This window comes from Ailuropoda melanoleuca, chromosome 5 (genome assembly GCF_002007445.2).
Source record: "Ailuropoda melanoleuca isolate Jingjing chromosome 5, ASM200744v2, whole genome shotgun sequence".
NCBI lineage: Eukaryota > Metazoa > Chordata > Mammalia > Carnivora > Ursidae > Ailuropoda > Ailuropoda melanoleuca.
In genome coordinates this window covers 60,763,240-60,783,558 of record NC_048222.1, presented here as the reverse complement: position 1 = coordinate 60,783,558, position 20,319 = coordinate 60,763,240, and the positions used below count along the sequence as shown (strand labels likewise).

At 34.6% G+C, this 20,319-nt stretch overlaps 1 protein-coding gene across 4 annotated transcripts in view; it reads left to right on the top strand.

Annotated features, from left to right (window-relative positions):
- Window positions 1-20,319, top strand: part of CTDSPL2 (CTD small phosphatase like 2) — a 78,536-nt gene that overhangs the window by 43,617 nt on the left and 14,600 nt on the right. For 3 of the 4 annotated variants that reach the window (XM_019801554.2, XM_011227230.3, XM_019801561.2), the window contains exons 3-8: window positions 2,302-2,440; window positions 4,178-4,327; window positions 8,768-8,983; window positions 12,844-12,922; window positions 13,219-13,330; window positions 15,713-15,799. In XM_019801554.2, coding sequence (XP_019657113.1) covers window positions 2,302-2,440; window positions 4,178-4,327; window positions 8,768-8,983; window positions 12,844-12,922; window positions 13,219-13,330; window positions 15,713-15,799 — 783 coding nt within the window. The remainder of the gene's footprint in view (window positions 1-2,301; window positions 2,441-4,177; window positions 4,328-8,767; window positions 8,984-12,843; window positions 12,923-13,218; window positions 13,331-15,712; window positions 15,800-20,319) is intronic. The other variant, XM_019801565.2, reaches the window with a different exon arrangement.

Sequence of the window (20,319 nt, the reverse complement as noted above, 5' to 3'; positions counted from 1 at the left end):
GAAGGCAGACGCTTAACGACTGAGCCACCCAGGCGCCCCGGAAAGTTTAGTTTCTTAATAAACTTTAATATCTTTTTTTTTCTTCCAAGACTTTGTTTAAATTAAGGTTAGTTAACATATAGTGTAATATTGGTTTCAGGAGTAGAATTGATCCAGATAGGGAATTGTAATTGTGGCCATTTACAATACCAAGGTTTGTTTTAGAAATAATAAAATAGGGGCGCCTGGGTGGCACAGCGGTTAAGCGTCTGCCTTCGGCTCAGGGCGTGATCCCGGCGTTGTGGGATCAAGCCCCACATCAGGCTCCTCCGCTGTGAGCCTGCTTCTTCCTCTCCCACTCCCCCTGCTTGTGTTCCCTCTCTCGCTGGCTGTCTCTATCTCTGTCGAATAAATAAATAAAATCTTTAAAAAAAAAAAAAGATTTAGAAATAATAAAATAGTATTAAACCTTTAGAAAATGCACAGCAGCATCTTATTTGCTCTGGTATAAAAGCATTGGATACAAATATTCAGTACAAATAAAGAAGTTATTCCTGTTGAATAAGAACAGTGATTATACATGTAGATTATATTTAATGTGGATTTAAAAATCTAATCCTTACCAGAAGATACCAGGTAGTCTCATTAAAACAGCATGGAATTGGGGCACCGGGGTTCCTCAGTTGGTAGAGCATGCAATTCTTGATCTTGGGGTTGTGAGTTAGGGCCCCATGTTGGGTGTAGTGATTACTAAAAAAACAAACAAAAAAACTAAGGAATTATATGCCAGTATTACAGTAATTTAAGAAAATCATTCATGTGGTAAATGACTCTAGAAAAATTTTACAAATGAGAAAAATTGATGTACAAATGAAGAAAAGTCAGTATACTCCAAGAGTATACTTGGCGTGTGTAGTCTTTTAGTCAGTACTACAAAAACAGTATAAACTGGTGATGTGGATTTGCCCCATATAAAGGAAAGGAATATAGAGCTTTATTAGGGAGTAGACTCCTTGATGTTAATTTGGGCATTTAAAGAATTGAGATTTGCATTGGGGTGTGGTATTGGCAGGCCCTGTTATTTTTGGTAATATGTGATATGCCAGCAAATTCCAATGGGGTTCTGTCTCATACTCTGAGTGCTCAAGGAGACAACCACTGTTCTTTTGGACGTCTAAGAATAGGGGAAAATTGCTGAAAACTCAGAGGATATTGTACAATTGAATATTTCAATAGCACAGTTTATTTTTTAAAATTCTTTTTTAAAAAAGATTTTATTTTTTATTTGAGAGAGAGCACAAGTGGGTGGAGGGTCAGAGGGAGAAGCAAACTCCCCACTGAGCAGGGAGCCTGATGTGGGACATGATCCTGGGACTTTGGGATTATGACCTGAGGCGAAGGCAGATGCTTAACCCACTGAGCCACCCAGGCGCCCAGCACAGACAGTTTAATGGACCCTGGGGATAGGATCTGAATTGTGAGGCTGCTGTAGTTATATTTGTGTATTATAAATGCATTAATAATAAACCTCTTACAACATTGCCAGATTTTTCCTGTTTTTTAGCAGTGTTGGATATTATGTTATTCTATTTTGTTTCTCCTGGATGTGAAAAATTCAAAATATATTACACATACTGTTTCTATTTTTAAAAATTGAGGTATAATTGATGATATAGCATTGTATAAGTTTCAGTGTAAACATAATGATTTGATATCTATATATATGTGTTGTAAAATGATCGTCACAATAAACCTAGCTAACATCCATCACCATAGTTAGAACTTTTTTGTGGTGAGAACTAATTTACTCTTAGCGACTTTCAGATATGCAGTATTGTATTAACTGTAGTTGCCAAGTCATTTCCATGATTTATTTATCTTAGAACTAGAATATGTACCTTTTGACTTCACCCATTTTGCCAGCCCTCCTCCCCCACGTCTGGCAGCCACCAATCTGTTCTCTGTATCTACAAGCGGAGTCTTTTTTTCATTTATTTAGATTCCACATAAAAGTGAGGTCATACGGTATTTTCACTATCTTTACTTAGCACAACCGTGTTGTCCATCCATGTTGTCACAAGTGACAAGATTTCATTCTTTTTTAATGGCCGAATAATACTCCATTGTGTGTGTGTCTGTGTGTGTGTGTATACATACCCCATATATTCTTTATCAGTTCATCAACAGATGAACACTTGTTTCTGTTGGCTGTTGTATAAATAATGCTGCAATGAACATGGGGGTACATATTATATTTTGTAAGTTTAATCTATAAGGCAGAATGCCTATGCTCAATGCATGTTTTTTTCCTCATATCTTAAGGAAGAGAGAGAAAATCCTTCGAAACGGAGTAGGATTGAACGTGATATAGATAATAATTTGATCACATCAACACCAAGAGCAGGAGAAAAGACTAACAAACAGATATCTCGAGTAAGACGGAAAAGTCAAGTAAATGGAGGTTTGTTAATATTTAGATATTGTTCTATTAGGTGTAAACAGAGATCTTACTTGTCATGTTTATTTTCTGTTTTTGAAAACTGACTGTGCAGTTTTCCCCTTATTTTTGTGATCTTCTTTGTATTAAGTATTAGCATGAAATAAAATAAGAATTTATCTATCTAATATAAATCTACTTTGATGAGTTAAAATAATTAAAGGCAGAAGCTTTATACTATTTATCATAAAAATGTATATGGAACATTTTCGACCTCTAATAAACTCAGTTCTTAAGGCAGTAAAAACAGTGACTTAATTTATTGAAATATGTACAAAGAATTCGTTTTTGGATCATGGAATTTCAGAGCTCAGAGGGGGCTTGTATCACTTGGGACAGTGGTTTTTTTTTGTTTTTTTTTTTTTCCTTAAAGATTTTATTTATTTAACAGAGAGAGAGGCAACGAGAGAGGGAACACAAGCAGGGGGAGTGGGAGAGTAAGAAGGAGGCCTCCCACTGAGCAGGGAGCCCGATGCGGGGCTCGATCCCAGGACCCTGGGATCATGATCAGAGCTGAAGGCAGACGCTTAACAACTGAACCACCCAGGCGCCCCATGGGGCAGTGGTTCTTAACCAGGGGGCGGTTTTGTCCCCAGGGGACATTTGTTAATATCTGGAGACCTGTTTTTTGGTCACAGCCTGTTGGGGGTAACTACTTGCATCTAACAGGTAGAGGTTAGGGTTGCTGCTAAACATCCTACAATGTACAGTATATCCTCCCTCAATAAAGAATTATCTAGCCCCCAAATCAATAGTGCTGCTGTTGATAAACCTTGTTCTAGGTCAGTATAATATTGGTGGGAAGCTCCTCAAAGTCAAAAAGGAGAAGAACAAGACGGACAAGCAGAGAAAGCGATAAAAAACAACACTTTAGAGCGTGGATTACTGCTTTTAAACCATTGCTGTTTTAAACACGACAGCAAGAATAATTCCTTACCCCTTTCCCCTCAATTCATTGCTGTATCTCTATTGTTAGACTTGACTATTAGGGAAAAAGAAACAAAAGACCTATCGCAAAGAATGAAAGAATGTGATAGATACCAAGTAAAGTTGTGGAAGGTCAAGGATGATTAATCAAAACACATTTGTTTGAATTTGTTTTTATTGTATATTTTCCAAAAACCCATTGTTTTATTCATAAAAAACTAAAAAAATAAATGACAAAAAAACCTGTTCTTCTTAACCACTCTGAAATGATGCCTGGGCATACATAAGTAATCGACACTACTGTACACAGTCTTCTGCTTCAGTAGATCTATGTTGCCTCTATTTATTTAGCTGTTATTCATTACTGATAGATTGGAGGGTAGGTTTTGTGAAGTAGACAGCCTCCCAAAATGTAAATAAGGACAGGATCTTGCATTTATGTTTTTGATGTTGTAACTTGCTTTACTTACGAAGAGTTTGTTTCATTTTCTTTTACACTGTGGATTTTGAAGCCTTTCAGTCTATATATTTTTAGATGTAAATGTGCTTTGTAGTAATTATAAAACATTATAAATAAACTTGTTATAAAAATCATTTGATTTACAATTTATTTACTTCAGGATATTTTTAAGTAATCAACTTTCTTAACATTAAATGTTAATCTGTTTTTATGAAGTATTTTGAGGCAAAAAATTTTTTTCATAGTGAATTGTTTAAAACATTTCTTAAAGTCATGTTTTCTAGATTGCAACTTTTTTCTTGTTTCTTTCTTAGAAGCTGGTAGTTATGAAATGACAAATCAACATGTAAAACAAAATGGAAAATTAGAAGATAATCCTTCCTCTGGCAGTCCTCCAAGGACTACGTTGTTGGGGACCATATTTTCTCCTGTCTTCAACTTTTTTTCACCAGCAAATAAAAATGGTAAGTATAAATTATTATTTTGGGTTTAAAAAATGATTAGTTTTCCTAGTTCTTTAAGAGATCTGTTTGCTTTTACTGGCATAATTTGTCAGCATCTTATGTTTGTTTTCAGCCTCATTGAAAACACACTGTTCCTGAAGAGAAAAAAAGAAAAAAAATACACAGCTCCTAAAAGACTTTTTTGTGTGTGTGTGTGTGACTGAAATAAATTTAGGTCATGTTTAATTCTGTTGAAGTACATGAACTCCACTTTCACTATCTGAAAAGCTAAATGATAAACTTTGGGCAGGAGGGAAAGTAATTTCTTTTATGTTGGAATGACTTCTGTGATCCTTAGTATGTACAGGAGAGAATCCAGAAACATTTTCAGTATTCTAGATCAATAAAGTAGAACTTATTAAATATTATAAGTGAGTTGAAACTAGGTCATTTTTTGTAACACATTTTTATATATCATTTGTAATACTTTTTATTTATCATTCATCGTTTATCATCAAAGACCCCCTGGGGATCTTTAATTTGGATAATTAGTAAACTACTCTAATGTAAATGAATTGAAGGTTTTCATGCCTTTGCAAAAGAATCAAACTTGGATTGTTTCCCAACATATTTTTTTAAAAGATCTTTTATTAGAGCGTGTACGCACACGTGTGCTAGGAGAGGAAGAGAAAGGGAGAGAATCCCAAGCAGACTGTGCAGACCATGGAACCCAATGTGCGGCTCAGTCCTACAACCCTGAGATCATGACCCAAGCCAAAACCAAGAATTGGATGCCTAATGGACTAAGCTACCCAGGTGTCCCACCCAACATATATATATTTTTTAAAGATTTAGCTAGTGTCTTATCTTTCTTGATGTTTAATTCTTCATAAATGATAATTTAGTCTCTAGATTTTGTGAGGCCAAGAGATCATGTCTTGCATATGGAAAATAGCCATTAAATGCTTGTTGACTGATTATTTAAATTCTAGTTTGAATTATGTTTCTGGATGATAATACAATTTTTAAAAGACAGAATGGTACGCTATAAAATCTAGATGCTTTGGAGAAATATACATAATACATATTGGCACATGAAAGGACTTGTGAAGTCCTATAGTAGAAATAAAACAAAAAACTACCTTTAACTTTGTTTAACCCTGTATTTCCTAGATATATTTGACCTCAAGTACCCTTTTTTATGGAACATCTATTAACATCTTGTAAAGCTAGTGCCCCTTAGAACATCTTGGGAAATAGCTGGTGTGGTGGAAAAAGAATGGGCATTGGAATTAGAGAAACTTGTTTTAAAATTCCAGCTCTGCCACTCTTTAACCATGTTATCTTGGTCTAGTTCTTTAAATTGAGCCTCTTAACCTGTGAGAGAGAATAATTATACTTATGTATGGGACAGGGGTGATTTGAAGATTTCAATTCATTCAGTTCAATAATTGCCACGTCCCAGCCATTGTACTAGTCCCTGGAGATTCAAGGATGATTAACACATGGTCCTGCCCTCAAGGAGCTTGCTTTAAGAGGGAGAGAGATCTATAAATAGGTATAATAAATTTTTATAAGGGCATTGATAGAGGTATGGGGCAGTGGGGTATTCAAAGAATGGAATGATTCTGTGTTCTTGGTGGCATCTAACAATAGTTGTTATAGAAAAGCTGAATCTTGAAAGATGATAAAGGGCATTCCAGGTAGAATGAGCACCATGAGCAAAGGCATAGAATGTTTGAGAAACAAATTAGTTTGTTACAGATGGAGCATTGGATTTGAGGAGTGTATAGGATGGGTTAAGATAGAGTTATGAAGTTGGCAAATTAAAGCTAGCATGGTAAGATATTTGAATTTTAATGTTATCCTTAGTGGAGGATGATTGAAAGGTTTTGAACTGGTGAGTAATATGAACAGATTTGTGTTTTCTAAAAAGCTCTTTGGCAATAGTGTGTTGGCTACATTCTAAAAAGGTTGGATGTGAGGAAAACAGACTTGTAGTCCTTGGGAAACTTCATGCAACCTTAATTGTGATAATAGAGAAAAGAAGGATCAGAGATACAGTGTGGACACATTTTGGGCACAGATTGAAGATGAAAGAGACAAGAGATTAAGAGGATACAAGGTTATTTTTTCAAGAGCAGGAAGTTACATTTCAGGAGATAGATAATTGAGTTTAACTTGGGCCATGCTGATTTTGAGATGCCATGAGATAACCAAATAAAATGTCTGGTAGCCATTTGTCCTTCTGGTGTGGTGTGGAGCTTAGAAATCTGGGTTTAAGCAATAGTGTATTGTATTAGCTTGTAGGTATTAGTTAAAACTAGTGGAGTAAATGGTCTATATGGTTCAGTGAACTAAGATCTTGGGGGAATAAATGGACAGAAGAAGTTGATGTTTGATAGTTACAACTTTTTCTGTGAAGGAGGCGATGGTGCCATTTGCTGAGATTCCTGGTGGCAGGGGATTGAAGATAACAGTGAAGGTTTAGAATGTTTGCTCTTACAATTAAAAGAAACACACACATAGTAAGCTTGTAAGTTACACTGATTCAAGAGGGATTTCTGTGATGTATGACAGTGGAAACACAAGGGAGCAGGGACCCTGAAGCTGCTGGTTTGAGAGTGGTTTAAGTGATATACCATGAAATCTAACTAGGTGAGAAGGGTGGGGAAGGAGCTGTTGAGGGATTGTTTAGAATGAAAGAGACTGGCTTTTATCAAACATGAAGATCACATGTAATAGGAATATGAGATAGATAATTAAAAGATTAGGAGGTTTTGACAGGGGATTGATATATTTGAGCTTTAGTTTTCAGAGATGAACCTTTTCTTAGTGTGAGTATCCACGTTATGGTCACAGTAGTTGCTTAAGAAAGCAGTGTGAATGAAGAAGGAGCTAAAGAGGGCAAGACCTTTGAGGATTAGTCTTAGGATGAGCCATTGACATCACCTATAATAACAACTAGGAGGTGTTTAATACAGCTTTAAACTGGTAGTGAGATGTTAAATTCCTCTGATTGAGAGAGGGTGCTGGCAGCAGTTGGTAGATGTCAGCAGTGGGGACAAGAGAAGAATTATATAGCTAGGTGATATCAGTCTCAAAGGAACAGGCATTTTTTGCACATTCAGTGGAAAACCATTGATCTGGTAGCAGCAATGGAGATAAATGAATTCTGATTCAGTTAGTATGTTGAATATGGAAGAATAAAGAGCTTTATGGGAAAGATGTCAGTAAAAGAGGGTTTTTTGGAAAGGGGTTACATTTAAAGCTGTGTTGGAGAAGGAACATTCTGTGATAAAGTTGAGAGTATGGGAGGTTGATTTTGTTGTTGAAAGTGACATTTGGAGGATTCCGTAAAGAAATAGAGTTGGGTTTATCTCGTAGTGGAAGAAGAACTGGGCAACAGGGTCATCTAGGTGGTGGCTGAGTATGATTAGGAAACTAGTCTTTGTTACTGAGATGGAATCCTGTCAGGAAATTGTTCTTGTGTCTCTGAATAAAAATGTTCTGATGATTAGGGGAATAGTTAGCTCCTTCTTGCATAAATACCTCTGGTTTAAAAATTACAGCTGCCTACAGTGGCTAGGATGTTTGGTACTAGAAGGATCAGGAGCTGTTTAATGAAAATAAATAATGGAAATGATAATGGGAAAAAAATATATATATATAATGCCTAGCTCATAGTAGGCATTTAATAAATGATATTTGCTTTATTGAAAAGAAGTTCTACAGTCAGTAGTACTGTATTGTATATTTCAGAGTTGCAGGATAGGGATGTTAGCCTAATGCTAGGTTGGTAATCATAATTTAATATATAAATGTATTAAATCAACACATATACCTGAAACTTACACAAGGTTATATTGTCAGTTATATCTCAGAAATTTTTAAATGTTCTAAATTATGACTGTGGTTTGACTATAAGTAGGTGTTTCTAAACTATTTCAACACTCTTAAGAAAATTTTGTTCACCAATATCACTCTGGCTTATAATAGTCTTTATTCCTGATTATTTGAAATGTCTAGAAAAGACTCACTGAACAGTGGTATCCTCAGCTCTATTTCTGTTGCATTTAGTTTTTCCAAATATTTATGAGTTTATTTTTCATTATCGAATTTCACTTTTATTAAAATATGTTTCACATATAACATTATGTAAATTTAAGGGTAAACAAGTTGATTTGATACATTTATATATTATAATATGATTGGCATGTAACAGTAATTAGCATTACATAATTTTCTTTTTAGTGGTCAGAACAATTAAGTTCTAGTATCTTAGCAAATTTGGTGATTATAATACAGTATTTGTCATATTCACTCTATGGTGCATTAGGTCTCTAGGGCTTATGTTTGCTTGCTATAAGTTTGTATCCTTAAAAACATTTATGCCTCTCCCCCCCACCCCCTTTTGAGTTTTTAAATGATGGTTGTGGGCATACTGAATCTTGATTATAGGAACATCAGGATCCGATTCCCCAGGACAGGCTGTGGAAGCTGAAGAGATAGTAAAACAACTTGATATGGAACAGGTGGATGAGATCACTACCAGTACTACTACGTCAGCAAATGGAGCAGCTTACTCAAATCAAGCAGTTCAAGTGAGGCCATCAATAAATAATGGTTTAGAAGAAGCAGAAGAAACAGTTAATCGTGATATCCCACCCCTTACAGGTGAAGAAAATTCCTTTTCTTAATGCATCGTCATGAATAATATATAAAAATGCAGTATTCCTTTTTTTCCTTAATAGGCAAATGCATACGTTTTTCTTTCTTGAACATAAAACAATTAAAATTGGAAATAAAACTCTCTCCCCAGTCATTTTAGAGTTTATTTGTACTAATCTTACTACTTAGAGAAATTTAACACAAATAGCAGAACATATACTCATGTTTATGAAGACACTTATTATAATTACACCAGTCTAAGACCCTTCGGTCTGAAGCTCCCACCAAGGCAGTCTTATACCTTCAGATTTGTTGCATATATAGATGACATCCCTCCAAAAGAGCTTCTTTTCCTAGATCTTTCCCTACATCCAAACTTTGCAGCCTAATTCTGGATCCTTATAAAGGCCTAACATAATTGTTGGGTCCCTGAGCCAGTTGTCATGGAAATGTAGAACATATGAGATCAGAATTTATTACCTCTGAGGGTTGTGGTATACAGACGTATAAAGCTAAAAGATGAAACTGTTCCATTGTGCTTAAAAGCAGAAATAAAATTGAGGATGGTCATCTTTTCCCAGAGGGACAAGATCTCAGGCTTTTATTTTAGATTTGTCTTTTTATCTCCTATACTGCCAGGCATTTGAGAGACCCCAGCACATATGTATTTGTTCAGAAATGTAGTTTGGTGTAAGGAAGTAGAATGATGTTCTTCCCTTGAATATAAAGGGGAAACTTGAAAAAATATAATTGGAGCAGCAGAAAACATTTAAAGAAAAAATGCATACAATTATGAAACGTCTTTATAGCACAACCCAGTAATACCAATATGAAGAGAAGAGTGACATAACAGGAAAGATTTATTTCAAATTGGTCAAATAAAAGATTAATTTCTATAATGTTAAATGTAGTATCTATGATGTTACTATCTATAATGATAAATTCTAATGTTGTAATGTTATATATATATTTTTAAGATTTTATTTATTTATTTGATAGAGCACAAGCAGGGGGAGCGGCAGGCAGAGGGAGAAGCAGATTCCCCGCTGAGCAGGGAGCCTGATGTGGGACTCAGTCCCAGGACCCTGGGATCATGACCTGAGCCAAAGGCAGAGGCTTAACCGACTGAGCCACCCAGGCGCCCTATAATGTTATATTTTAAGAATAATACTGAATCTATCAAATTACTATGGATTATGTACATAGGTCATTCTTGGGTGGATAAGATTTACAAAGGAACATACTACTGTTCTCCTGTAATTTTATGCTCATTCCTTTGCCAGTGTTTGGGTGTATAGACTGAATACAGACTAAGTCCAAGGATTTAGGCCCCTTGTTTGATTTTTGTTGTGTATTTTTGTGCTGCTGTATAATCCTGTGTATTTATTTTTTTCTGACAACTGTGAAGATGGAGAAGGGATTTCTATAACATTAGAGGTTCTGGGGGTGGAGGGGGAAAGGGAGTAAAATTTACTCCAGTTATCTCATTCATTCATTTATTCCCCTAACATTTATTGAACACCTATTTTCTGTGATGGGCGTTATTTATAAAGATGAATAAGATAAATGCTCCTTGACCCTGAAGAGTACATAATCTAATTGATGAGCTAGGTAATCACAAAAATTACTGTACAGTGTGCTGAGTGCTAGTAGAAATAAATGCACAAAATGATGAAGTGGCACATTGCATTTACTCTGGATCATGACAGGATAGAAGTAAAGTTTTTGCTGATCTTAAAACATGAGCATGAGTGACAAAGGTTATTTTCCTTAACTTCAAGAACCTAGCCGAAGAGAATAAGAAGGAAGGAAGCTGGCTCTGTCATTTACTTAGCTTTGTGACTTTAGGCAACTTACTTAAGCTCTCTGAGATAGTTTTCTGACCTTTAAAAGGGAAATACATCAGGGTTTTGAAAGCTAAATGGGATGAAATAAGAAAAATGCTTAGCATGACGGCGCTCAAATATTGCTTCCTTTCCCCCCTTCTCTGAAGTTAATAGGAATTTGAAACAGAAGTAGTTAGAAGATATATTTTTCCATTACCCCTTGTGCTAATGAACTGTTAATTGGCATAAAGTTGTTACAGATGGACAAAATTATGCTTTATGTCTGTTGTCATTCACTGAACAGATATACTGTGTTACAAGGTAATACATAAAGAATTAATACATAATGGGGCGCATGTGTGGCTCAGTCAGTTAAGTGTCCCACCCTTGGTTTCGGCTCAGGTCATGATCTCAGGGTCTTGAGATGGAGCCCCTTGTCAGGCTCTACATTCATCGAGGAGTCTGCTTGAGATTCTCTCCCTTTTCTTCTCCCTCCCCCTCTGCCCCTCTCCCCACTCTTGCATGCAGTCTCTCTCTCAAAGAAATAAAATCATAAAAGATTAATCCATGGTAATAGCAAAAAAGATTTGTTTTTGTCCTGTTATCCGTCAATATTCCAGTCCTATAGACAGATTATAGCAGTTTTTATTGAGTTCCACTGTCTTAGTCCTTTTGGACTGCACTAACAAATTACCACAGACAGGGTGGCGTAAACAGCAGAAATTTATTCCTCACAGTTTAGGAGGCTGGGTAATCCAAGATCAGAGCACCAAGCAGATTCATTACTTGGTGAGGGCTTGCTTTCTGGTTCATAAACAGTTGTCGTCTCATGCATCCTTACATGGCAGAAGCCATATGAACTCTCTGGAGTCTCTTTTATAAGGGTCCTCATGACCTAATGACCTCATGACATACTAAAGTCTCCACCTCCAAATACCATTTCGCGGGGACACAAACATTCAGTCTCTAGCATCCATCTTGAACTTTTATCTCTGAGACATAACCTCTAACTTTAAATCTATCTTTTGTCCTCTCCCTGAATTTAAGGTATATTGTCTTAGAAAATTCCCAGCATAATTTTTTTTTAAGTTTTTTGTTTATTTAAGTAATCTCTGCACCCACCGTGGGGCTTGAACTCCTGACACTGAGATTCAGAGTCACATGCTCTTCCGACTGAGCCAGCCAGGCTTCCCTCCCAGTATAATTTCTAATGCTCTATCATTTGATAGAATTTTAGCTTAAATGTAGAATGGACCATTTGTCATGGAATATAGAATTACTTCATGATTATTTTTAGGTTGCTTGTAAATTAGAAGTAAAATAAAGCTTCTTCTAAAGCAATGGTTTCTATATAGAGCAGCATTTTTTAACTTTTTAAAAGATTTTAGACAGCCTTGAGATTCCTGTAAAAATGTACATACTCAGTGGGGGAGCGCTTTTCCCTCCTTCTGCCCCACTCCCTGCTTGTGCTCTTGCTCTCTTTCTCAAATAAATAAAATCTTTTAAAAAAATGTACATACAACATTTTTTCATAAGTCTTCAAGGGGGTTTCATGAACCTCTTCAAGAGTGTTCATAGATCTCATGTTAAAAACTGCCTCTGGGTCTAAGGTCAGCACAAATATATATTGACTACTTTTGTGTATGTACAAGGTACTTTGCAAAGCGTTTCACTGCTTATAAGAGCCCCGTGAAATTTTTATGGCTATACATGTAACACCATACAGTTAGAAGTTGAAATTTCGTGGAGTGTATTTTTCTGGTAATGAGTAGTAAATTTTCTCTTTGCTATTGAGGTATTTTAATTCCGCTAGCCATGATCTAGCTTGCCATTTTATCTGTAATGGCAATTTTTTCCTTTGGATCTGGAGTTAGGTCTATGTGTTAATAAATTTGCTTTGCAATGCTGTTCGTAAGTTATTTCTGTCATTTCTTGAACCTTAAATACACAGAGCTTCAGGAAAATCTTATATAAAAACAGTAAAAATGTATACTTCATAGTGGGTAAAAGTAACATTTTGTTTTTCATTTTATTAAATAGCACCAGTAACTCCAGATAGTGGTTATTCATCAACTCATGCAGAGGCCACCTATGAAGAAGACTGGGAAGTATTTGACCCGTGAGTTTGTTTTTTGTTTTTTTGTTTTCCTTTCTCTCTTGGAGCAGGATGAAAGACGTGTGAAGGGGTGGCTGAATGTATATTGCAAAGAACATATAACTTGTAGGTATTAATACTTTTATTGGGGTTACTGAAATACTAATATATTTTTGGTTTTATTTACATTTCATAGGTTTGGTTTACTAGATTAAGGTATATTATTTAATTAAATATTTAAATTTGAGCTGAATGTAGTAGTATGTTTTATATTTATAAAATGTAGAAATGTTGAGATTTTCTTAAAATTCGATTTATAGGTATTATTTCATCAAACATGTTCCACCACTGACAGAAGAACAACTAAATAGGAAACCTGCTCTTCCTTTGAAAACAAGAAGCACACCAGAATTCTCTCTAGTTTTAGACCTGGTAAGTATATTATATATACAGGTAGAGAAAATAAAGGAATTAAATTTCTTTTTTAAAACACTAGCCCAAAATACCTAAAAGGATAAAAGTGAATGTGAATAGTCTTACACATATTTACTAAACATGTCTTGGATGTTCTCATGTTTTTATTTGAAGCAGAGTCTAATTAATGCTAAAGTCCTCAGTTTGGTTGGTATCAGGTACTCTTTGAAAATAAATTAGGCTTTCATTTTTGTATTAAATTAGTTCTTCCCCCCATATTTCTGAGACCCTTGTGATTTTTTTTTTTAATTTCCTAATAAATTCTATTTCATTTCATGCTTAGATTTCGCCTTTTGGGAGTGGGGTGTCAGGATTATGTTTCCTTGAAGAACCAAATATTATCTGGGTCCCAATGAATTAACCTTATGCAAGATTATAACCCTTTTCCTCTTCTTATTTTTGTGCAGTATCTAATACCAATAACTTTATTAATAGACTCCCAAAAGCATGATCTCTTAATGCTAATAAAACCTTCAATATGCTCTCTTGGTGTGTTAAAAATTTATGTTTTAGGGTACCAGAAGAGCTTTAAGAACTGAACACCTACCTATTATATAATATTGGGAAGCATTCTATTATTTAGCCTTTGTTGGAGGATTTTATTCTTTAGCTTATAATTGGAAATGTGGTTTATTTCTCATAAATTTTTACTTTATTATTTTAAATCTTAACTAGCAAGTATAGTTCTTTTTTGAGAGTTCAGTACCTTAGCCTTTGTCTAAACAAAGAGATGTAAGAGAGGTCTCCAGAAGTCCTGAGTATTACGTATTTATTAGAGGATAAGTAGCAAGAGAAAAATTTTGAAAATAATAATGAGTAGTGTAGATTTGATGTGCAAGTTAGTGGAGAAACTGAAAAAAGATTTTTCTCGATTTTTGTGTTAGGAGTTGATGTGGTTATGATAGCAATCTTGACCATATAATTTTTAATCCAGTGTGAAGGTAGATAGAAAAGATAGGACTTGGCTGAGCATAAATGAGTAATTTTATAGAAGTAAATGAAGAATGAGCAAAATTTAGGTAGTCTATAGATGAAGTAGTTGAATTACTTATGATTCAGTTGAAGGAAAGAGGATACCTTTTTTTAAGATGCTAAGACAATACCTTGAAATGTGTAGACTATTCACATAAAATGAGGCATATCTAGAGTATTTTTTGCTCTTTGCCTCCCAGAGTTACCTTTAGGTTAAAAGAAACACTCCAGCTAATAAAATGTGGAATCACAAGGTATGAACATTTCTGTTTCATTTTAATTCATTGTAAATACATTGGAAAATTTTGGGGGTAGTCATTGGCAGCTTTTTTTTTTTTTTTTAAGTGTTTTGTCACTTACTACAAATAGAACTGTTTTTTAATCATTCAGTATTTAAGAAATATAAATATTTGCACATATCTTAGATGGAATGATGCTCACCTTCTTATCCTCTTAATAGAAAACAGGGTTTGGTAATCAAAAATGGCAAGTCTTCATTGACTGCTAATTTAGTTAAATAATGTTTATGTCTGAAACATATTCAACAGATACTAAGGCATCCATTTTATAAAATAAAAATCTTTATAAAAGGTTAAAGGATAAGGAGCTGTGTAAATAGAATATGTGTATTTTTAAAAATAATTAGATTCTAAACTTCCATTTGTTAATTGTTAAATAAAAGGAGTATATATTTATTTTACTTACCAGAAAGTTGGCAACTGCAGAACTCAGAACACTGGTTCTCAAACTTGAACATGCATCAGGATTACCTAAAGGGCTTATTAAAATACAAACTCCTGAGCCCCTCTTTTCTTTATCCCCTTCTGAGTTATTGAATTATCACAAGCGGAGCTGGAGAATTCGCATTTCTAACTAGTTAGAATTTTGTATTTCTGGGGCGCCTGGGTGGCACAGCGGTTAAGCATCTGCCTTCGGCTCAGGGCATGATCCCGGCGTTATGGGATTGAGCCCCATATCAGGCTTCTCCGCTGTGAGCCTGCTTCTTCCTCTCCCACTCCCCCTGCTTGTGTTCCCTCTCTCGCTGGCTGTCTCTATCTCTGTCGAATAAATAAATAAAATATTTTTTTAAAAAAAGAATTTTGTATTTCTAAGTAGTTACTTATTTGCATTTCTAACCCAGATGATGCTGATACTACTTGCTGGTCCAGGGACCATACCGAGAACCAGTGTCTTAGAAAATTCTATCCCAAATTGCTATGCCACACACAGGAATGTATGATAAATATAAAATTCCACATATGAATGAGTGCTTTCATAAATGTTTTTGGTGGTCATGGGTACATAAAATTATCATTTGAAATTTCTTTTAATATCTTGGTTCATTTGGTATGTGCTTTTTATTTTAAGGATGAAACACTAGTACACTGTAGTCTAAATGAGCTAGAAGATGCAGCACTTACTTTTCCAGTCCTTTTCCAAGATGTCATTTATCAGGTAATTAAAAACAATTTTTAACTTGATTTTTGGCCTGTTAGATAATGTTCTGAACCAAGAAATCTTGTAATTTTATTTGTGTGTGTAAAATTTAATGTATTTTTTTCTAATTGATTTCATCAATATATTACTGATTTATTAACACAAAGTAGCATCATGCTAAATAATTACATAAAACATTAAATGTTACCCAAAAATGTCAACTTTTTTAACCCAGTGATCTCTGCTAGTTTCATAATCTGTTTGCCAGCAGGTGGAGGCAGGAGCACTGACATCATAGATCCCCAAGAAGAATTTGCCAGGTTAACACCTGGTGTTTTGTTTTTGTGTGTTTTTTTTCCCCAAAAAATCCAGTTAGTATAAAGAAAACTCATTCCTTGTTGGTCATTTTTTTTTCCTTTTGTAGTAATATGGTCTGTAGATTGCAGTTTGGTATATCTACTTTATATTAACCACAGAATTCCAGGACACTCTTCCAGTTACTGCTTTAAAAATCTGGGTAAAAGCATTTCTCCCTCATCTGTGTTGATGGACAGGTAACCATGCAAAATGCAAATATCATTTACATGTCACTGTAAATTATGTGTGTTGGCCATAGTTTTTTCTTTATGTCTGAGATTTTCCTGTCATAAAATTTCAGTTAATTCATATATATGAATACACTTTGAAAATTGCAAAGTGCCTTTCTGTGGTGGTGGTTGTTACATAATTAGCATTATCTTCGTACATGCCAGTTGTTGGAGGGTTGGGAAAGGGTCAAAAAGTTTGTTCTTTGTCAAGAGAAAGCCAACCCAAGGATTAAATAAAGCCACAGAACATTTACTATGTGAATGATGGAAAGGTGTTCATGGTTGTTTGTGCTCTTAATAGGCAGTTAGAATATGGGTATAGTTTTCTTGGGATATGATCATAAAATTTCAAAGTTAAATAGAAGTTTGTGATTCAGAATCTGCTTTACCTACTCTATCTTGTAATGAGTCGTAAGAGAATTTATTTTAGCAATTATTGTCAGTTCTGGTTTAACCTAGGTAGGCATTGCAGGCATGTTAATATTTGAGTACTATATTCATTTCTCTTCTATGGAAGCTTATTTTAGCTCTGGCTTTTGATTAGAGAATGAGCAAAATATACATAAAAATAAAGGATTTTAAGATTTTTGTATTTCTTTTTACTGGATATTATTTGGCTTAAGGTAGTCTTTTTTCTTAATAGGACATTTTCTGCCAAATGGTCGTTCTTGTTTAGTTCACATAAGGACCGGAGTCTTGTGGCAAATATAAATAGTATAGCAATATCTTAGTTCTTTCTTTTTAGCTTGATAACCTTGTTTTTTGTTCAAAATTGCATTCAGGCTTTGAATTTGGAAAGGAAGGTCGTTATTTGAAAAGTATTAAATGATTATTTGGGGATGACTTCTTAAGCTTTCAGATTTGAAATTTATTTCTTGCAGATAGTTTTGGTTTGTTTATGTAATTTTTAATAGTGAAGAAAGAAACTTGGAAAGTAGATGAGTTTGATTCTTCCCTTTCATGAGTATTTCTTTTTATTGTGACCATAAAATTGAATTTTTTCTTGCTGCTTCCACCATTTCTACCTTAATTCTCTCTTTTTTTTTTTATAAAGTTCTTATTATTTTTATGTGGATCTGGATAGTTGTCTTATTTTGAATAAAAGTCTTCTAGCGGTGCATACAACTAATACTTATAAAAACCATATATGTACTGCATCTATCTCTGTGAAATTCAAAGAACTCTTTTTCTTATATATTCTGAGTTATACTTTCTGAAACTGAAAAATAAATGATCTAGCCTAAATTAGGAGCAGTGAGCAGGAAGTTTGAATCTTATAAGTTACAGAGATGATTGCATTTTATTATTATGATTTATTAGTTACTACATCATGTACAGTTTAGTCCCCCTTCAGTAAATTTTTGAGGATGTCCATAGTTAATATTGGGTATAATCCCTTGGATTTCTGGTTTCGGCATAGCCATTCTGTCTGCTTTTTTAAAAATAACTTTGAAGAAATCTTGGGTTAGGGTTCCCCTAGTTTTCAGACCAGCAAGCTCCCTTTAAACAGGGAATGATGTCTTTTAAACTTTCAGTGGTGTTGTCTCCATCTACTGGCAAAGAAGAAATATACACAAGGGTCTGAGATGATCTAAGAGATTTTGGAGAAACCACATTATTAGGTAAGATGTAACTTACATATTTAACCACTGCAATATAATGTGGCCCACTTAAAGGTAGAAACCTGTAAAATACTGTATATACTCTTAAAAAATAATTTATTGAGGTGAAATTCACAACATAAAATAAACCATTTTTAAGTGAACAGTTCCATGGCATTTATCTATATACTCTTGAATATGTCAGTTCCATAGCATTTACATAGCATAGTATATACTCTTAAAAATAAACTGGTAATGTTAAGGTAGGATCAAATTCTTCATCTGAATCAACACCAAATAAATTGTCCTCTTGGGACTTATTTTACTTTTGATTTCTTTTTGTGGTAAGTTTGTTATGGTTGACCTATATCTAATTTTAATTCTACTTGTTATTTTTCTTTCTTTCAAAACAATTTAAAGTGTAAATTGTTTTACGTATGTTTTAATAATCATCTGTGTTAGAGGATGGCAAACTTTTTTCTGAAAAGGGCCAGTTTTTAGTGTTTTAGGTTCTGTAGTCTCTGTTCCAAATACTTTTTCTGCCATTGTAGCATGAAAGTAGTCATAGACAGGAAGTACATAATCAAATAAGCGTGGCTGTGTCCCAGTAAAACTGTATTTACAAAAATAAGTGACGGTTTGTATTTGGCCCACAAGCCATAGTTTGCTGACCCTTGGTCTAATAATTATGAGAGTATATACAGTAAATTTACATAGTCAAATTGTAAGTGGAAATAAGTAATCAAATGTTCATCAAAATTCTTACTAATATATAGAGACATTTAAAACTAGAGCCACTATAATCTGGTTGTGGGCTTTCTTAGTTTTTTCAGATGAAAGTTTAAGGGAAATTTAAGGTGACCACTACTCATATATTTAAAGATTGCCTGACTTAATGGTATATACTCTCCTTTTGATTGATAAGTAGGACTCAACTTATTTAATGCAGGTCTCAGAATTTTTGAGCAGGTTGATTATTCAAGCCTTAATTTAGTACATTGAGTGTATTTGAATTCCATTTCTCTGGGGGATAAGAAATCCTAAAAGATACAACTCAAATTAAAAATTTGATACATGTTACTACTGACATTATATGGATAGATTGTAGTTTGTGTAGATGGAGAGAAAAAGTCATTCGAAAGAACTGAGTTTTTGAAGTGAGGGTATGCACTCACAAAGACAAAAGTATATGGATTTTTGTTTGAATGGGTCTTTTTTTCCCCTTTAAATTGGTTATTTTTCCATAAATTATTTTACAGTTAGTTATTGGGAAAACTTATTTATTCATAGAATGGTGCAAATGCGTTTGATATCTGGAAAAACAAGTGCATGATCAGTTCCAATGCACATATTTAATCTTTATATTTAGCTTATATTGACACATTGTCAGGAAATCCATCTCGTGGTGTTTCTCAGTTAAGAGGTCTCCACTGTATTTAGTTTCTGTTCCTGCAGATCCACCAATTCAAGACTCTAGGTCATCTCACTCCCTCTTCCATCCAGAAGATGACTTCTATCCACAAGCAGGACTGAATCAAAAGACAGATTTTTCACTTAGCTCTTGAGCTGAACCACCTCCTCAATGACCTTCCTCTATCTCCATCAAGAACTGGAGCTCAGTTTTTTGAAGATGTAATAGAGCTACTCAGCCCAAACGTGGCTAATTGAAGACAAAAAGAAGATGCCTCATATGTTTCACCACAGTACAGCCAAACGTAACTGTGCTGTCCAACTCCTCATTCTGTAAAGTATGGCAGGGGCATCTGATTTTTGACTCTGTTCACCAATAAGACTTTAGCCAGTCAGTGGCTTTCTGAAGATCAGTAAAATCATCAAACTTTGGGTCAGCTGTCCAGAAATCAGATTGTGGTAAGCACTCAAGGAGAGATAGGTTCCGTAGGGAGCTACTTGCTAAAGGATGCTTTGTTTTATTAGTAGAGGTTGCTTTTATGGGAAAAGCTGGGGGGAGAGGTGGGTGGGAAATTCCATGTTTAGCAAAGCTCCACCTCTTCTCCATTACTGTAGTTTGTTTTCTGGGAACCTTATAGCCTAGGATAATTTTCACAAGGATTGCAAATATTTGTACTACAGGACAAGAGGAATAGAGGGTCAGTGGCTTCTTTCTCCTCTCTATAGGCTTTCTTAGAAAAGTCAGCATTATTTTTGCTTTATGAAGAAAAAGCAATCATGTAAAGGAAGAGTTTTATAGTAAATATCTAATCAAGTTTTTCCTTCTCTCAGGCTCTGACTTAAATTGATACTAACCAAGAGGCATTTTGTTTTGAACCTCATAAAGCATAATTTTTGTTGTACAAAAGTAGTATGTATAATTGTGCCTTAAATAAAACAT